This window comes from Sebastes umbrosus, chromosome 20 (assembly GCF_015220745.1).
Source record: "Sebastes umbrosus isolate fSebUmb1 chromosome 20, fSebUmb1.pri, whole genome shotgun sequence".
Taxonomy (NCBI): Eukaryota; Metazoa; Chordata; class Actinopteri; order Perciformes; family Sebastidae; genus Sebastes; species Sebastes umbrosus.
This window is the reverse complement of record NC_051288.1, coordinates 2479497-2497051: the sequence shown is the minus strand read 5'-3', so window position 1 is coordinate 2497051 and position 17555 is coordinate 2479497. Positions and strand designations below refer to the sequence as shown.

General features: G+C 41.1%; 1 protein-coding gene across 1 annotated transcript in view; it reads right to left on the bottom strand.

The window, feature by feature from the left end:
• LOC119479288 (caveolae-associated protein 1-like) overlaps positions 1 to 14529 on the bottom strand; it is a 35835-nt gene extending 21306 nt beyond the window's left edge. The window contains exon 1 of the mRNA XM_037754699.1: positions 13711 to 14529. Coding sequence (XP_037610627.1) covers positions 13711 to 14241 — 531 coding nt within the window. The 5' untranslated portion in view covers positions 14242 to 14529. The remainder of the gene's footprint in view (positions 1 to 13710) is intronic.
• Between the last annotated feature and the right edge of the window lie 3026 nt (positions 14530 to 17555).

Below are 17555 nucleotides of genomic sequence, written 5' to 3'. Positions count from 1 at the left end.
CACACACACATGCAAAATGCGTACCTATAGACACACACAATCCTAAGTAGTGAGTAAACTCAGAACCCCATCATTAATAATTCCTCCTGTGAGTGATACCATCCATGTGTACCATTCCAGCCCCACATCCAAAGACAACTTTAAAGGACCCAATATGTATATTTACAGTATTAAATCATAAAATGACCATGATATGTCATCAGAGATTAAGGAAACATGCTAAATTGAAACACGGGTTTCTCCGACAACTATACTGCAGCCAGTATGTCCTCCTTTGACATTTCCATTCCAGTCCGGAACGTCTGTTTTTGTTTTGGCCGGTGTGATCCCGTCCAGCACCCCGTTGCCACATATGAAACAAATTGGCACGCAAAAACAGCCTTCTGCAGCCATGGAAGCAAGCTAACGAACTGGATCAACAGAGATAACAACGTTAGATTCTACCCGACCTGAAAAGCCTTGGCACATCTCTCTGTGGTCCGTGTGCTGCTGGGTTATCAAGGCAACTAGTATCGAGACACACAGCCGGTGAAGTGATTCCGACTGCTGCTGCTGGCCAGAGGCTGAAGCCGCGGACACAGGAACGTCAGGAGCATGTGGCGGCTGCGTGGCATAGTGGCTGCGTGATTCATGCGTCGGGCGTTCACACCAGCTGCGTTTCAGTTGCGTTTCTGCTGCTGCAGCTGCTGCTGTCAGCCCTTTCTTTCTACATAGAGTTTGCTTTTAATGGCCATTTCATTTCATTATAAATATCATTTATATTTATTTTAGACAGAGCAAGGTTAAGAAACATGTGGTAATTTGTAAATAATAGTAATAATCCACAATTAAAACTCCGTACTATATTCATTCATGGAGCTCTCCAAGTCACTGCATGTTCTAGAACACTGTCCGGCACATATTTCAGAATAAAAGCCTCATGTTAACAAATGAAGGAATTTTGTCCACAGAAAAGACGCTTGAGGGCTTTTATTTTGAAATGAAAGCAGGAAGTGTTGATTTAAAAATAAGTCTTTACTTTTTTTTCTCCGTAACATATTGTACAGATAGACATCGAAACTGTAGTAATGTTGCTGGTATGATGTTAATATACAGTCAATAGATCACTTTCACTGTCTGTTGCTGCCATGAGACGAGCGCTGCACGCGGCAAAAATAGGCGAGACCTCTATTCTCTAGAAGAGACGCAGCTGAGACGCGCATGTGGCACGCATGAGATGCACGTCTCATGCGGGCAGTGTTGCTGCTCTAACCTGTTAACACGTACGCCGAAATAAAAAACAACAGGTAACGCAGCCGCCAAGCGCTCCTGACGTTCCTAGTGTGTCCGGGCTGTAACGCCGTGATGCTAACACACGCTAACTGCTATCAGTCACACCGGAGGAGCGGACGGGCCACGGCTCCAATGTTTTGAATTTGGACCACAGTACCCATTTTAATACCTTAGCTGTCAGTACCACATATTGCTCCTTTAAGCAAATACACAAGATGAGCTTACATCATTTTTTAATGTGACTTGCACACTTTGAAGCTCCATCACAACCTTCACCTGACTTCTACTAAAGAGGGACCTAATTAAGATGTGCCAAGCATGCTGAAGCTTGGCAGCGCTGTCCTTCCTCTCTGGCCCTCTCTGAGTCTATGTACAGTTCCCCCATGCTTGACTAACAGGAGCGTGGACAGCGAGGGGATGACAGCGGTCGTTTCCATGGCCACCCGGTGTTACTCTTTCCAATAACAATGGGGGGAGGTTGGTGTTTATGGAGAGATTTATGGAGCTGCAGAAGAAGTGGTTTCTTCCTCTGCTATTTGCTCCCGTCCTTCACTGTCCAACGTGTCCTCCGCTTTATGCGAACAGGAATGTAAGGCCACTGATGGGCACAGTCATACACAGTATACGGAAGCCACTCATTCTAAAAGGGGAACAGTGATTTTGTATTGGTTGATTCCAACGGAATTGAGTTGCTAGGCAACAGTTTGGTTCCATGTTTACATCCTGTCAGCTGACGATATTTTCATACACTGCAACAGGAAATAAACTGGGACACATTTAGAATGTTTACGTTTAAAACCGTGTAATGGTCTAAATATCGTATATTTGTGACATCACAAATGGACAGAAATCCTAATGGCGCGTTTCAAACGCACAATTTCTGAATACGGGCTGTGTGTATTTCTCCGTATATTGAGCTGTTTTGATACTTTCACAGTATTTATATCGCACTTAAACCTGCTTTATAATATAAAAGACATGAAAATCTAATTTTTTACAATATGGGATCTTTATAATATATAAATGTCTACACCTAGCAAAGTGAAATCTTATACTTAAAGTTAAATTTTAGCGTTATTGACATTATAGAGCTGTCTGTCAACATCTATGAACATTGTTGTCGCTAACGCATTGCATTGTGGGATATTTATGCTGACGTAGTGTCCAGTGTACTGTAATATTTCACCGGTATGTAATTCACGTGCTATTGGTTTCATACTAAGGTTTCGGACATAACTAAAATATCTCAAATACTATCTTAGCGTACTAAATAGCGCGTTAGTGTGGAATTTCAGACGCAACCTATCTGCTGATGAAGACCAAGAGATGTAGCTGGAAGTTGTAGTTCAGGGGTCAGCAACCTTTACTATCAAAAGAGCCATTTTAGGCAAAAACAAAACAAAAAAATCTGTCTGGAACCGCAAAACATTTGAGCATTGTGATGAAAATAACACAGTTATTAGTTTAAGTATATAGTATATAAGTCTAATGCAGTGAGGGCCCAAGTGCAAATGTACTACGGAGTATTAGGGCCACATTGAGAGAAAAAAAAATCAGAGATTTCCAGAATAAAGTCATAATATTACCAGAAAAAAAGTTGTAATATTACGAGAATAAAGTCATAACTTTATAAGAAAAAAAGTCGTAATATTACGAGAATAAAATCACAACTTTATGAGAAAAAAAGTCGTAATATTACCAGAATAAAGTCATAACTTTACGAGAAAAAAAGAAAATAGCACGTAAAATTACTGCTTTATAATATTCCGACTTTATTCTCATAATACTACGACTTTTTTCTCATAAACCTATGACTTTATTCTCGAAATCTCAGATTTATTTTTTGTCCATAATGTGGCCCTAAAAGTTGACGTACCGTCGTACCATAGACCTACAACAATGATCAATAAAAATAAAAATGTAAACAAAAAACAGTTATTCATTTTCATTTTTAAAAATCCACAGGGAGCCACTGGAGAGGGGCTAAAGAGCCGCAGGTTGCTGACCCCTGCTCTAGGGGAAAAAAATCTGGTAAGTGGACCTTGAATTAAGGATTATTTGTCACGTGAGTTCTTATGTTGAGATCATAACATAATTAATGACCACAATGTTTGATAGTTAAATCTTTCTGGGAGGTGAAATCCACTGTTTTAAACCAAAGTACATTTAATAAAATGAGCCTGTTGAGAGAAATGAGCCTGATTTTTACACAGTAATTATGACTCTTGCAGTCACTAAAAACACCATAAACCTGATGTTGTTGACCAATGCGTAGACACTAAAGTTTGAGGGAAGTCATCCTAACATTCAGATCATGATAGAACTAGATGAAATGGCTTTATCACAAGCGTACCTCTGTTCAGGGCCGATAAGGCAACTCTAGAGGAGTCAAAGCTGGAATCATATGACGGACTGAATCATATGAGGAAACAAACTAATAACTACAGCTTTTGACTGTGAGTCATCGACGTCTGACTCATGTGGAAAAGCTTCTTAGAAATAAGAAATGATTTGGAGTAAGACAATGATCTGATAGATAATGTTCTATTGATGTCAAGTGAGCAGCGTTACAACAGATTTGTCATGCATTTCACCACAGCTGAAAAATTAGGACGGTATTTCTTAACAGTTTTAACTGAATATGTGAAGATATGTGAAAGTAGTGCAGTGAGACGGAAACTTTGAAGTGTCTGGTAGTGGTAGACTGAATGAATTATTACTGTGTGCAGAGGGAATCTACAGCCTATAATGTGCAAACAAGCACCAGAGATTTACACAAAAGATGTAAACAGTTGCATGCTATCCATGTGCTAGATCCAAACAGGATTTGAAGGGCAAAAGTGAACCAGAATGGCTCCATTCTGAGGTCTGTGGATGTCTGTGTCTCTTACACAGTGAGCTCTATACCTGCAGTACTGTACGCAAAATGTTCCTTTTGTCCTTTGTGCATGACTCGTGGTAATAAATTAAAGCTGCAGTGGGTAGAAATGGACAAAAATGACCAGTCAGAGCTGATCTGGAGCCTTGCCGTCTCTGAGCAGCTGTCAATCACTCACAAACTCCGACCAAACGGTCAAACTAGGCAGCGCTGATCAAATATGAATCAATATTATGTTACTGTAATGCCTATTTCTCTCCTCAAATGTTGTAGTGTGTACTGTTTAGCTGTAAAATGAGAAGGTTTGTGACCCGGCCACAGTCGAGCCAAAACCAAGCACCGCCCACCGGCCCGGAACACACTCTCTCATGTGGTTCTGCCTAGTTTGACAGTTTGATCTGAGTTTGTGAGATTCGCGAGCAGTGATTGACAGCTGCTCAGCGACAGCTCGGCTCTGACTGGTTGTTTTCCTTCGGCGCTGTGAATTCATGCAAATGCCGTTATAGGAGCACCGGAGGACACAGAGGAACATGATTTTTTTTTTCTCAGATTATCTATCACATGCACTACTGTCAGGATATAGTGACAGTTTTATAAAAAAAAACTTTTTATTTGCTCGAAGATTGCAGATTTAAAGGGACTGTTTGTAACTTCTTGCAGGTATAAATCATTGCAGGTCGGTGTCCCATGCGCGCTCGCGTGTGGCTACGCTGTTCAGACTCAGACTCCAACACAAACTACACGGAAGCACCAAAACCTCTTGGTTGTATCTAGTGAAGCCCGTCTGTTAAACAGTGTTGGCCGGAGTCTCTGCTGTACTCTGCTCCTCTGCTTGCTTGCCTTCACTCACACACCGCGCTCGTTCTCGCTCTTTCGCTCCACTCTCACGTGCATGCGCGCACACTCCACACTGCAGAAGAGTTAGTTTAGCTCTGAGAATATCTAGTGAATGTACAGTGGACGTTTGTGCAGAAATAACTGCTGCAGCTCCTCCAGACCAACAGAGGTTTCTCGTATCTTGTGAAGTGACGGGGCTCCTCAGAGAGAAACGTTATCGTCTCCGACCAAAACTCCGGTGTCTCCCCTGTTCCCTCCGGCTGCGTTCGGGAGGCTGAGGCAGGAAAAGCCAACACTAGGATCAGCATTAATTCATGGAGAGACCTTCGTCTGGTCAGCTAACATTACTGCCAAGCAGCTGAAATATAGAGTGATATTGTGGTTTTAGCTGACATGTGTCGCCTCACTGTTTTGAGCGATGCTCGTTCATGTCTATGTAGAGCGAGCACAAGCGCGAGCAACAGGACGCTGACTTTCGTTGACTTAACGGCCACAGGTGTCACTATTAACAAGCAATTTCTGATTCTTACAAACAGTCCCTTTAAGGCCGAAGACTACAAGTATGAAAATGCAAAGAAGGCGGAGGTGTGGAGTTAGAAAGAAGTGAGTTTACCAGGCCTCTGTAGCCTCTCCACTCCTAGAGAGGCTCCATTAGCCACGACTAGCATAACACACCAAAGTCTCCATGACCGGATGACAAATGTCTGAACGTCATGATTTAATGTTGAGGCCTTTTAATGTCAGCACCACTTGTCCAGGCACCGGCCTCTGATCTTCAAAAACCAAACAGGAACCCAATCTCCTAAAGGCCCTTTCCTTCTCACAATCAAACAAGTATGTGATAGTTGCTATTTATAGACGGCGTCTCTCTCCCCTTCTCTTTCTCTGTCTCCATGAGCCCTCTGTTACCTCCCTCTCTGTCTCCTTTATCATCCTCTCCCTCTCTCTTTCCCTTCCTCCCCATTTTGCCAACGAGCTGTCGTCAATATCCCGACCATCCTGCCTGGCATTCACACCCCTCATATACCTACAGTACTCAACCAACACGCTCCCAAAAAGCACTGCTCCCAGCTGAAACAATGTTACACACAATCTGGCCTGTAAACTGAGCTGGGAGCATTTTTTGCCTCACAATGTCCATATAAGGACCTGGATCGACCTGTGTGAGAAGAATGGGTTCACTCTTGATTCATTTGCATGCATTGCTCCCAGGCTGCTGGTGAAATGTGTTTCACAGATCTGGTTCTTCTGAGGGGCAAAACGTTCCTCATTTGTAAATCATTTGGATGAAGCTGGGATCACAGTTACATAAGAGCTGCATGTTTGACAAGGTGCTGCTGATTGAAATGTGGAGAGGGTGGAGGTAACAGGTGTTTTGGTGGAAAGTACAGCGCAGAAGAAGAAGAGAAGGACGAGCAAAAGCTGTTCTGACAGACTGTTTGTGAGAACAAGCTGTGGTACAAAGGGGAACAAAAGACAGATTTATATTTGTATTTTAGGCAATTTGCTGATAAAAAATTGGCTTTAAGCTCAAGTCAGACCACAAAAAAGCAGCATAGTTTCAGCAGGCAGTATGTTTTTGGCATCATTGGGGCAAAAATCCCATAATAACCTTTCAGCATTTTGTAATTCAAGTGTTCTGAGAGAAAACTAGACTTCTGCACCTCGAAGTCTTAAAACGTAAACGTAAATTTGTGAGCCTGGTCGATAGCTCAAGGCTTTTGCCCTTTTCTATCCATAGGCAGTTATCATTGGAGGGAGGAGGGAGGAGAGAGGAGATGGAGGAGGAGCCCAGTTGGCGGTGAGGCAGCATGGCCCATGCCCGGCCAGTTGAGAAGGTTTTTTTTTGTTTTTTTGTTATATAATTTATATATATATTTTTTTTTTCTTATAACAAAATAAAATAAAATGAAATATGGATAAAACAAAATGGAAAAAACCCCAAAACGGATAAAATAAATAAATAAATGAAAAATAAATAGATAGATAGATAGATAGAAAAATAAAGAAAACTTTAAAACGGGAGACTTTGGCCAATCACAGATCATTATAGAGAGAGAGAGAGCGTTCCTATTGGCTGTGCTCCAGCTGGTGGGCGGTGCTTGGTATTTCCTCAACTTGATCTCAACATGGCTGCCAGGTCACAAACATTCTCATTTTACAGCTAAACAGTACACTACAAGATGATTCTGAAAACATTTGAGGAGAGAAATAGGCATTACAGTAACAGAATATTGATTCATATTTGATCAGCGCTGCCTAGCTTGATCGTTTGATCGGAGTTCGTGAGTGATTGACAGCCGGCTCTCATAGATGGCAGCTGGACGGCAGACTCCAGATCAGCTCTTACTGCTTGTTTTCCTCCGGTCTGTGAAATCCTACAGATGCCGTTAGGAGCACCTGAGGACACCGGAGGAACACGATTCTTTTTCAGATTACCTGTTGCTTTAAGAGCTCCTGTAGAAACCAAAACAAAACTTCCTGCAGGTTCATTACTTTCTCAAACCAGAGAAATATCAAAATGACTGAAACATTCCTTAAAAGAACACGGTGATACTACCTTTACTACTAGCATTTCGCTGATTGGACCTATAATATTTTGATTTTTAAATGATGAACTCCAGGCAGATATTTAATATATACAAAACATTACAGAATGACTTATTACAAACATGCTTGTGAAAAAAAAGAAGCATACTTCAAATGCATTTTATGAAGTGTACTTAAGTGTAGTTCAAGCATAATCTCAATCTACTTTATGTAATAAGTATACTAATATCAATGTACTAGTAGTATACTTGTAAGTGTACTACTTCAATACTTCTTGGGACTAAATTGGCCCACTTTTTAGTTTATAAAAGTATACTTTTGAGTGTACTTTAAGTGTAAGAAAAGTAAACTTTGAGTACACAAAGTACTATATGTACTACTTTAATACTTCTTAGGCCCGCTTTTTAGTTTATAAAAGTATACTTTAAGTGCAAGTATTGATAGTTTACTAGTTTTATACTGGTAGCCCACGTTTTACTTTATGAAAGTGCACTTTAAAGTATACTATCAGTAAACTACTAGTTTAATCGTTTTTATACTGCAAGAATATTTGTATATACTTGTAGCCAACTTTATCATTTATGAAAGTTCACTTTTAAGTATATTCAGTAGTTAAATAGTAAAGTATACTAACTTATAATTTATAGATTAAGTAAAATTATAAACCAAGTATACTTAGACTTTTATGTATACTTGTCAGTATGAGCCAAGTATACTTAAGTATACTTTTGTCAAGTATATCTCTGATAAGTACATCAAAAGTAAACTGAAAGTATACTCTCTTATTTTAAGTTTAAAAGAAGTATACTAATAGCACACTTGAGTAAACTTCTTTTTAGTAAAAAATATGACCACTTGGAACAGCTATAAACACTTTTGTCCTAGCATACTAGGCATCTGCTGTGGGGGATCTATGGACAATAAGTATGAAGACCAGGTACCCATGTACAAGTAGAGACTGTTGGCTGAGAGAAATACATACTGTTGACCGACTGACTCGAGGAACTTCCTCCATCACTTTGAGGAGGGTGGAATAATAGATGTGGGCGAGTATAAGAGCAAAAGATAAACTAGAAGAGGAGATGAACAGGGAGTGGACGGGCGTGTTGCAGATGAAGAGCAGGGACCATATTTAGACAGCTGATTCATAGCACAGGCATCCCCGGCTCTGCATGCGTTTAACCTCCTCCTGCCTCCTCCTCCTCCTCCTCTTCCTCAGTCACCGCCCTGTTCCTCCCTTTCCCTCGCTCCTCCACCCACCAGGATAATTCACTCTACATCGTGTACTCCTCACTCCACCGTGCCCTAAAAACACCATCCCTATACTCCCTCCGGCTACTCCTTCACTTCCCTCTCCTTTCATTCTTCTCCGATAGATCCGTCCTCTCGATTGATCAGGTCATCTAAATACATCATCAAAACAGATCTGGAATAAATCATTTTCAAAGATAACCTTACAAAAATAAAGTTTATTCAAGTGTGGGCCTATTTAGTCCCAAGAAGTATTGAAGTAGTACACTTGCAAGTATAAAACTAGTACACATTCTGTATACTTATACTTGCAGTACAAAATAAGACTTAGAAGTAAACTAGGTAGTAGTATACTTAAAAGTATACTTTTATAAACTTAAAAGTGGGCCTAGTTAAACTCAAGAAGTATTAAAGCAGGACGCTTATAAGTGTACTACTAGTACATTGATATTAGTATATTTACTACAAAAAGTATACTTGGGAAATATATACTTGAACTTTACTGAAGTATGCTTCATAAAATAAACTTGAAGTACTTTTTCGTGAGGGAATGCAGATTGAAAAGTGTGCCGTCATAATGAGAAGGCGATGAGCTGTACAGACTGGGATGAAGGAACACATTCTCAGACAGTTTCTCCTTCAAGACATTAATATTGTTGCACTGTTTGACCATTTGATCCACTGTTCATATAAAAAAAAAAACTGGATAGCACAGCTTTGATCGACTAATATGTTCATTACTCTGTTTCTCTCTCTCAAATACACACACACACACACTGGAGTAGAGTTGTCACATTCCAGGTTGGATCCGCGGTAAGTGAAGTATAAGCTCTGTTCTCTGGCAGCACAGGTGTGAGGGACTAAATATCAGACTTACTGGATATTCAGGCTTAAATGAGCCACACACACACACACACACACACACACACACACACACTCCCAAGAGGAGGACAGCTGCTCTAACAAGGCGACAGATACTCCAAACAGATGTGCTGACATCGCTGCTGCTGATTTACACATCCTACAGTAGCCTGAGCTATTGTGCAGCATACCAGTGGCATTATGGGATATTGTTTGCATTGCTGACAATAAACCACAAGTGGTTTTGATTTGTGACACAATGAAATATAATGTAATCTGACTGATTCATATAATTGAAACCACCAGGGAGAAACATATCCAGTGCATGTTTGTGTGGAATCCGCTCATTAAAGGTCCCATATTATAAAAAAAGCGAAATGTTTTTTTTTATTATAAAGCAGGCTTAAGTCCTATATAAATACTGTGAAAGTATCGAAACACTCAATCCACAGGGAAATACACACAGCCCGTATTCAGAAACCATGCATTTGAAACATGCTGTCAGGATTTCTGTCCATTTGTGATGTCACAAATATACAATGTTTAGACCCTTTACATAGATTTAAACGTAAACAAATGTGTCCCAGTTTATTCCTGGTTGCAGTGTATGTGAATGTCATCAGCTGAAAGGAAGTACACATGGACCCAAGCTGTTGCCTAGCAACGCAATTCTGTTGCAAATTCAATTGCAATTCCGTCGAAATGCGCTAAAATGGAGCGTTTCAGACAGAGGGTAAATACAGGGATGTTCAGGCCGACAGTATGAGGAAAATAAAGAGTTTTTTGAACATTACAGCATGTAAACATGTTCTAGTAGAAACACAAAATACAAGTATGAACCTGAAAATGAGCACGATATGGGACCTTTAAGTCTTCCTATAGAAGCTTTTATAGATATGTATTAAAATGCATGTATACATATTTATCGTGTCTGAGGTTTTTTTTCATAAGAAAAACAAGATGAGCAAAGTCATGACTCCCTCCAGTCTAAGCCTTTTTAGGACCACACTAGGTGAAGGGGGGCCCAGGAGGGAGTGGAGGAGGGAAGACTGGTGGTGGGTCAACAGCCGCTAATAAAGCAGAGATTAAACACCCCTATGTTCAGACTACAAAGCCCTGGCACTGTGTCCTCCCCTGTGTGAGCTGACCCTATGTAACGGTAAACACAGCTCAGTGATCGTGTGTTTTTATTATCCGCAGCGGGTCCAGGGCGGGGGCTTTTCCTCAGGGCGCAAACAGCACGAGTACAGTATGAATCAGGGTTGTCTGAATCTAAACTCGTTTCCCACCTGACACAAACTGAAAAGTGAGGAGCATTTTTGGAAAAAAAAAAATGTCTGGAAAAGATCAGTAAACAGAATGTGTTGCTAGGTCACTAACCTACAAATAGACTCATATTAGCTCATGAACCCCCCCAGGGATAAGATTATTACCTACATGGGAATGTTGACTTCGTATTGCAACGTCAACACTGTAAATGAGTAGATCCTAGCTGTAGGAGTGAATATATATTCAATAGTTAGGTGAATTAAAACCATGTAACCTTAGACTAATCCTAGTTTTAGGATTCAGTATAAGCCAACTATACTTGGACTTTTCTGTATACTTGCCAAGTACACTTAAACTTTTCTGTATACTTTTCAGTATAAGCCACCAAGTATACTATAATTTTGTTAAGTTTAACTAACTGATAAGTACATAAAAAGTAAACTGAAAGTCTAATCTCTTAACTTAAGTTTAAAGAAGTATACTAATAGCATACTTGAATAAACTTATTTTTTGTAAGGGCTAGCCTACTACTACTACTACTACTACTACTGTACTACTGTCTTTGTACTTCTACAGTGTTCAAATTGCTGTTATGGGTGGCGTTGACGTGATTGTTCATGGTACTGTATAAGTGCTGGTGAGTCCTAACAAAGGCCAAGTATTTATGTGTTGACACACTGTGCAAGTAGCCAGATAAACAGTGTTACAGTTCGGGGGGGCGTTGGTGGAGTCTTTCTCCGTCTACTGCTGATTTTGAAAGAATCTGCCCTTGAAGGGCAACAGAGGAACAACAGAAAATTGAAAACAGAACAATCCATTGCGGTTTGCTTCTTTTAATGAAGATGAATCTGACATTATGTCATTGTTGGCAGCCGTAAACTAAGGCAGTGTTTCGAGTTAGCGAGGGAGCCAGAGACAGAGAGCATTTCAGGGGGGAGTTTCTCTCGCCACAGGGCAACGCTAGCAAAATCCGCTTTGTTTTTCACAGTGTGGTATTTCAAGTACTGGAAACTTGGAACCCCTCAGCTTCAAGACTTTATTAGATACTAATTAAAACGTTGATTTACGATCCTTTTAAGATTGAGAAACAGTTCAGTCATCAACATACCTTCAGATGTGATGACGGAGATTATCATTTTCATGCTGCTCATCTGCAGATCATTATGTATTCGCTGGTATATGCCAGGACAAGGAAGCCAATATATAAGCATGTTAGAATATAGCATTCACAGTCAGACAGTGTGGGTTGCTTAAGATGGAGCTCTCATTTGACTTGTGTCCAGCTGTTGGACAGAGACTAAGAGAGAGAGAGAGAGAGAGAGAGAGAGAGAGAGAGAGAGAGAGAGAGAGAGAGAGAGAGAGAGAGAGAGTGAGGTCGGTCCAAGCCACGATGTCTGAGTCAAGGGTGGAAACTCTGAATGTTCTCGCGCCACTGTGCAAAAAGCTGCAAGCTATTACACATCATACAGCGGGCTAAAAAAAGAAACAGGGCTCCCCTCAACTCCCCTCAAATAAAAAAAAGAAAACTTGTCTTTTCAAATGAAACATCTGCCGTTCAGAGCTCTCCTCTCTCCTCGGCTTTAAACAGAACCTTGAGCGTGCTTGTGGTATTTTCCATCTTTGTTTAAAAAAAAAAAAAAAAAAGGGGAAAGAGTGAAATGACCTAACGAATGGATTCCGTATGATTTGGGCAGCCGGTGAGGTTGGCTTGTGTTCTCTAGTCCTATATATATATATATATAGTGGAAGGAAAATATCTGGAAGCCACCTGTAGGGATACTGAGCACTGAACCAATGTACAGTTAGATTTGGGGTGTGGCAGGGGTGGTGTAGAGCAACATCTGGGCGATCACTGCTTCTGTGTGTTGTTTAAGAACATAATGAGTTGTGCCCCCAGGCTAAAACAAATGCTTGTACGTCGATCAAAGAAAATTACGTCGCTTGGAGCTATTTGTCATCCATGAATACTCGGAAAATGTAGCACATACCAATCTGGAAAATGACCTGAAGCTGTTTTTTTTTCCCACAATAAACAATCCGGCAATTGTTCCAACTGATGTGTATCATTAGGTACATCTTATATAATTTGTTTTGCCACATACATTTTGAATGTGACGTTATTTCTGCCTGAATATGATCAACGTTTTTTTCCAGTCGATGAAGTTTTTCTACCGTGCAGAAGTTGTAGGGAGGTGGTCGGGGCGGATGGTTGGCACACAAGAGTTCAGGTCAGGTCACATTTATACGACAAAAACCCTCCAGGGTATATTTAAGGTTAGGTTTAGGGTATAATTATCATCACATACAAGCATCGAAGCTGAACTAAATATATTGAATATTCTTGTTTAAAGAATAAAAGAGTACATTTATATCTGTTAAATATGATCTGTCCTGGGGAAAGCAGTACTTTCTGAGTGTCATGTTTTTAGTATTGCGGTTTCAGTGATGAGAGATAGCACACTTTGAGCATTGCCAGCAATACTTTGAGGTAACATCCAACCACTCCCTGAAATCCTCTGCACCTCAAATTGAGAAACGTCTTTGGCAAACACTCTCCCGTTCGCTCACATTAAACCACCACATCCACCATTTTCAGTAGGATTTTTTATGAAGTGATGACATGGTGGTGACATGACTTTCATTCCCATTCAAGAACCCAAGTATTTGTTTGGTTCAGCAGTGGGCCACACCCATCCCTAAACCAATAAGGTGCCATATAATTTACATACCCCACAGACAAACCATAAACCACACATTGATACATGTATTTATACACACATGCACTCTCTCACCTGGTAGATCATGACTTTAAAGTTGCGTCTCTTGAGCAGCTCGGCCTCGTTGCTCTCCAGCTTCTTGATCTGGCCTCCTTGCTTCTCCAGGGTGGCCCGCACGGTCTTGACGTTGACGCTCACTTTGCGCACCTTCTCCATCATCTTGTTGACGCTGTTGGACGTGGTGCTGTGGTTCTTGGCCAGTTTGGTGAGCTCGCCCTGGATGCCGGTCACCGAACGCTCCATGTCCTGCTGCCTGGCCTCCAGCCCGCTCTGGGTCTGCTGGATCTGGTCCACCGCCCCGATGATCTTGTCGAGCAAAGTCAGGACCATGACCCCGTTCACCTGCTGGTCCGGCTTGCCCGCTTCGTCCTTGTCTTCGGCGGCGTCCCCCTCCGTGCCCATGTGGGACAGCTCTTTCCTGGCCGCGGCGAGGGCATCGTCTTCGTCGTCCGAGGGCGGGAGGTTGACCTCGTCGTCTGAGATCTCGGTGAGGCTTTGAGGCTCCAGCATAGCACTCGTGGATTCCAGCGCTTCCATGGCTGCCATGTCAGTGGATTTTGTAGTGTGCAGTCAGCTAATCAACCTTTACTTTGACAGTTTACTTTCTCACCTGCTTTTCACTTTCTTCTCTTCTCTGGACCACTGTTCTTTTCCCCTCCTACTTTGAAACTAACTTTCCAGCATATATGCTCTCTGTCCCTCTGTCTGTCTGTCTGTCCTTTCTACTTCAAATCCCTGGAATCAGGCCAGTGTGCAGGGGAGCAAAGCGATGCTGGATGTTACCACATGAGCGTGAGGATGTGAATGCCACACCAGGCAGAGAAACCCTCCAGTCAAGCTACAGCGGGCAGGGTTTTTTTTCCCCTTATTTTCCATTGGACTCTCCCCCTCTCTTCAAACTCCTCCCCATCTCCTCCCTAAACACACACACACACACACACCACTAAGAGTCCACCTCCAGCTGGTAGGTCCAGCCCCCTAGATGATTCAGTAACACACCCCTTTGGTCTTGCCTTGTCCCATCAGCATGGTTGGAATAGTTAGAGCAGAGCTGCACTGATCTGCTTGTATACAAGCTCAGGCACAGCAGAAGGAGGAATGTCAGACAGGATCTGTTACTGTTTCCACTCCTCTCCCCTCTTCTATGCAGAGCATGTTCACTTTATGGGAGGGCTGGTCAGATTTATAATGGATGAAAGACACCAGGAAGGAAAAATACATAAAAAAGCCACAATTGGAAATAAGATGTGTGAGTGTTGCTCTAAGGTCTTTATTAGCTTTTTCCAGAGTTTTTAACAATAGGCCTATCTCGCAGCCTTCATCAGTGAATGGTGTTGGGCCATTAGTCATGGACCACTAGGCTCGTGGACACCGCCATTCAGGGATGAAGGCCTTGAGATGTGGTTGAAAGTTCAGAATAAAGCTATATGGAGACCACGAGTTTAAAGGTCCCATATTGTAAAAAGTAAGATTTTCATATCTTTTATATTATAAAGCAGGTTTAAGTGTTTTATAAATACTGTGAAAGTATTGAAGCGCTCAATATACAGAGAAATACACACAGGCCGTATTCAGAAATTGTGCATTTGAAACAAGCCGTTAGGATTTCTGTCCATTTGTGATGTCACAAATATACAATATTTAGACCATTACACGGTTTTAAACGTAAACATTCTAAATGTGTCCCAGTTTATTTCCTGTCACAGTGTATGTTAATGACATCAGCTGACAGGAAGTAAACATGGACCCAAACTGTTGCCAGGCAACGCAATTCTGTTGTAATTCCGTTGAAATGCACTAAAACGTAGCGTTTCAGACAGAGGGTAAATACAGGTATATTCAGGCAGACAGTATGAGGACAATAAAGTTGTTTTTCTTAAACATTACAGCATGTAAACATGTTCTAGTAGAAACACAAAATAAAAGTATGAACCTGAAAATGAGCACTATATGGGACCTTTAAATTATCTTGCCAAACTACTATTCCAACAAAGAACTTACATGCTAACATTTAGCAGTGGCTTTGTCATGAAGGAAAAAAGACTCATCTTGACTTTAGAAGATTATATAACATCATCAATATTTTCACAAAACTCATGTTATATGTACAGTTTCATCCATGACAACAGATTACCTTACCCCAAAACACAAGCTAAAATCCATTGTATATATTGATGATGTCGCTGGTTCATTTGTGTCATTATGTATGTATAGGAATTGATCTGGCAAAGCAGAAAGAACATAACTTTCACCTCATCACCCTCCAGGGTTTCATGAATAAACAAGATCCTCTTGGGGGTTGAGTGAGGACCAAGACCTTATTTAGGTTCAAGCTCAAGTCCAGACAAGTTCTAAATGGGCTGAGACAAAGGCAAGACCATTACAAAGGTATAGACTGAGAGGGGGTATTCCAGTGATTCAGTACAGCAAGGCAAGGGAATTTAAAGGTCCCATATCATGCTCATTTTCAGGATCATACTTGTATTTTGTGTTTCTACTAGAACATGTTTACATGCTGTAATGTTCAAAAAAAATTTATTTTCCTCATACTGTCGGCCTGAATACGCCTGTATTTACCCTCTTTCTTAAACGCTCTGTTTTAGCGCATTTCGACGGAATTGCGACGAAATTGCAACAGAATTGCGTTGCTAGGCAACAGCTTGGGTCCATGTGTACTTCCTGTCAACTGATGACATTCACATACACTGCAACCAGAAATAAACTGGGACGCATTTAGAATGTTTACCCTGTGCAAAGGGTCTAAATATTGTATAAACGTAAAAAACACAGGACTTTCACCCAGGAGACAGCTGTTCTCTCAACCCAACCAGTCGAGGCAGATAGTCGCCCACCCAGAGCCTTGTTCTGCCCAAGTTGTCTACCCGTTAAAGGAAAGTTTTCTCTTGCCGCTGTTGCATAGAGTGCTTGCTCATGGGAGGGGGGGGGATCGCTTGTTGGGTCTCTCTAAATTATAGAGAACGGTCTAGACCTGCTCTATATGAAAAGTGTCTTGAGATAACTTCTGTCATGATTTGACGCTATATAAAAATAAATGTAATTCCTGTGTGAAACTAAGTCAGCGTTGACTTATTTTACCATCATTTTGTTAGGTAACTTCCGTACTTTGGTGATGCTAGTTACTTAAGAAACATACTTATTTTAACCCAATCCACAATATTTTCCTAAGGAGATTCCAAGTGATTCCTGCTTTGCATCACGTATGGAAAAGAGGACAAAAGGCACACCTTCATCCCAGTCTTTCCCAGTGTCATAACTGTACTTCCGGAGCATCGATTTTAGAGTCTGATGCCATGATCCCGGACGAGCCCCCATGTGTTACGTTCTGCTCAGTTTAATGTCCAGGGGATTGAGGGAGTAACAAAATAAATTTGTAAACCCGGGAATGAGAAGACTGGCAACAAGATTGTGTGATAAATAATCATACAATTTATTAACAAAAATATGAAAAAAATGTACAAACACAAAATGAAAACTACTCTCTAACAGAAAGCGGAAGTTAAGTACACATCTAAATAAATAAGGCAATAAGCCAATATTAAAACACTCAAATTAAAGCTACTGCTTAAAAGTGCAGCGCAAAACAACCCGAAGGTACACTACTTAAATCTACCTCTCCACAGAGACAGCGAATGATCAGGTGCTAAACAAGTTAACACTACTTTCTAACAATATATCAGTAAACACACTTGATTCACAATATAACAATGCCGACTCCGACTCACCCGCCAACCACAACGTCAACCACCACACACAGTATCAAATACTGCCGTTTGGCCCACTGGCAACTTGTCCTCCATTCTCCTGCCGTTATATACTCTCCGCCTTGATTACTGATCAGC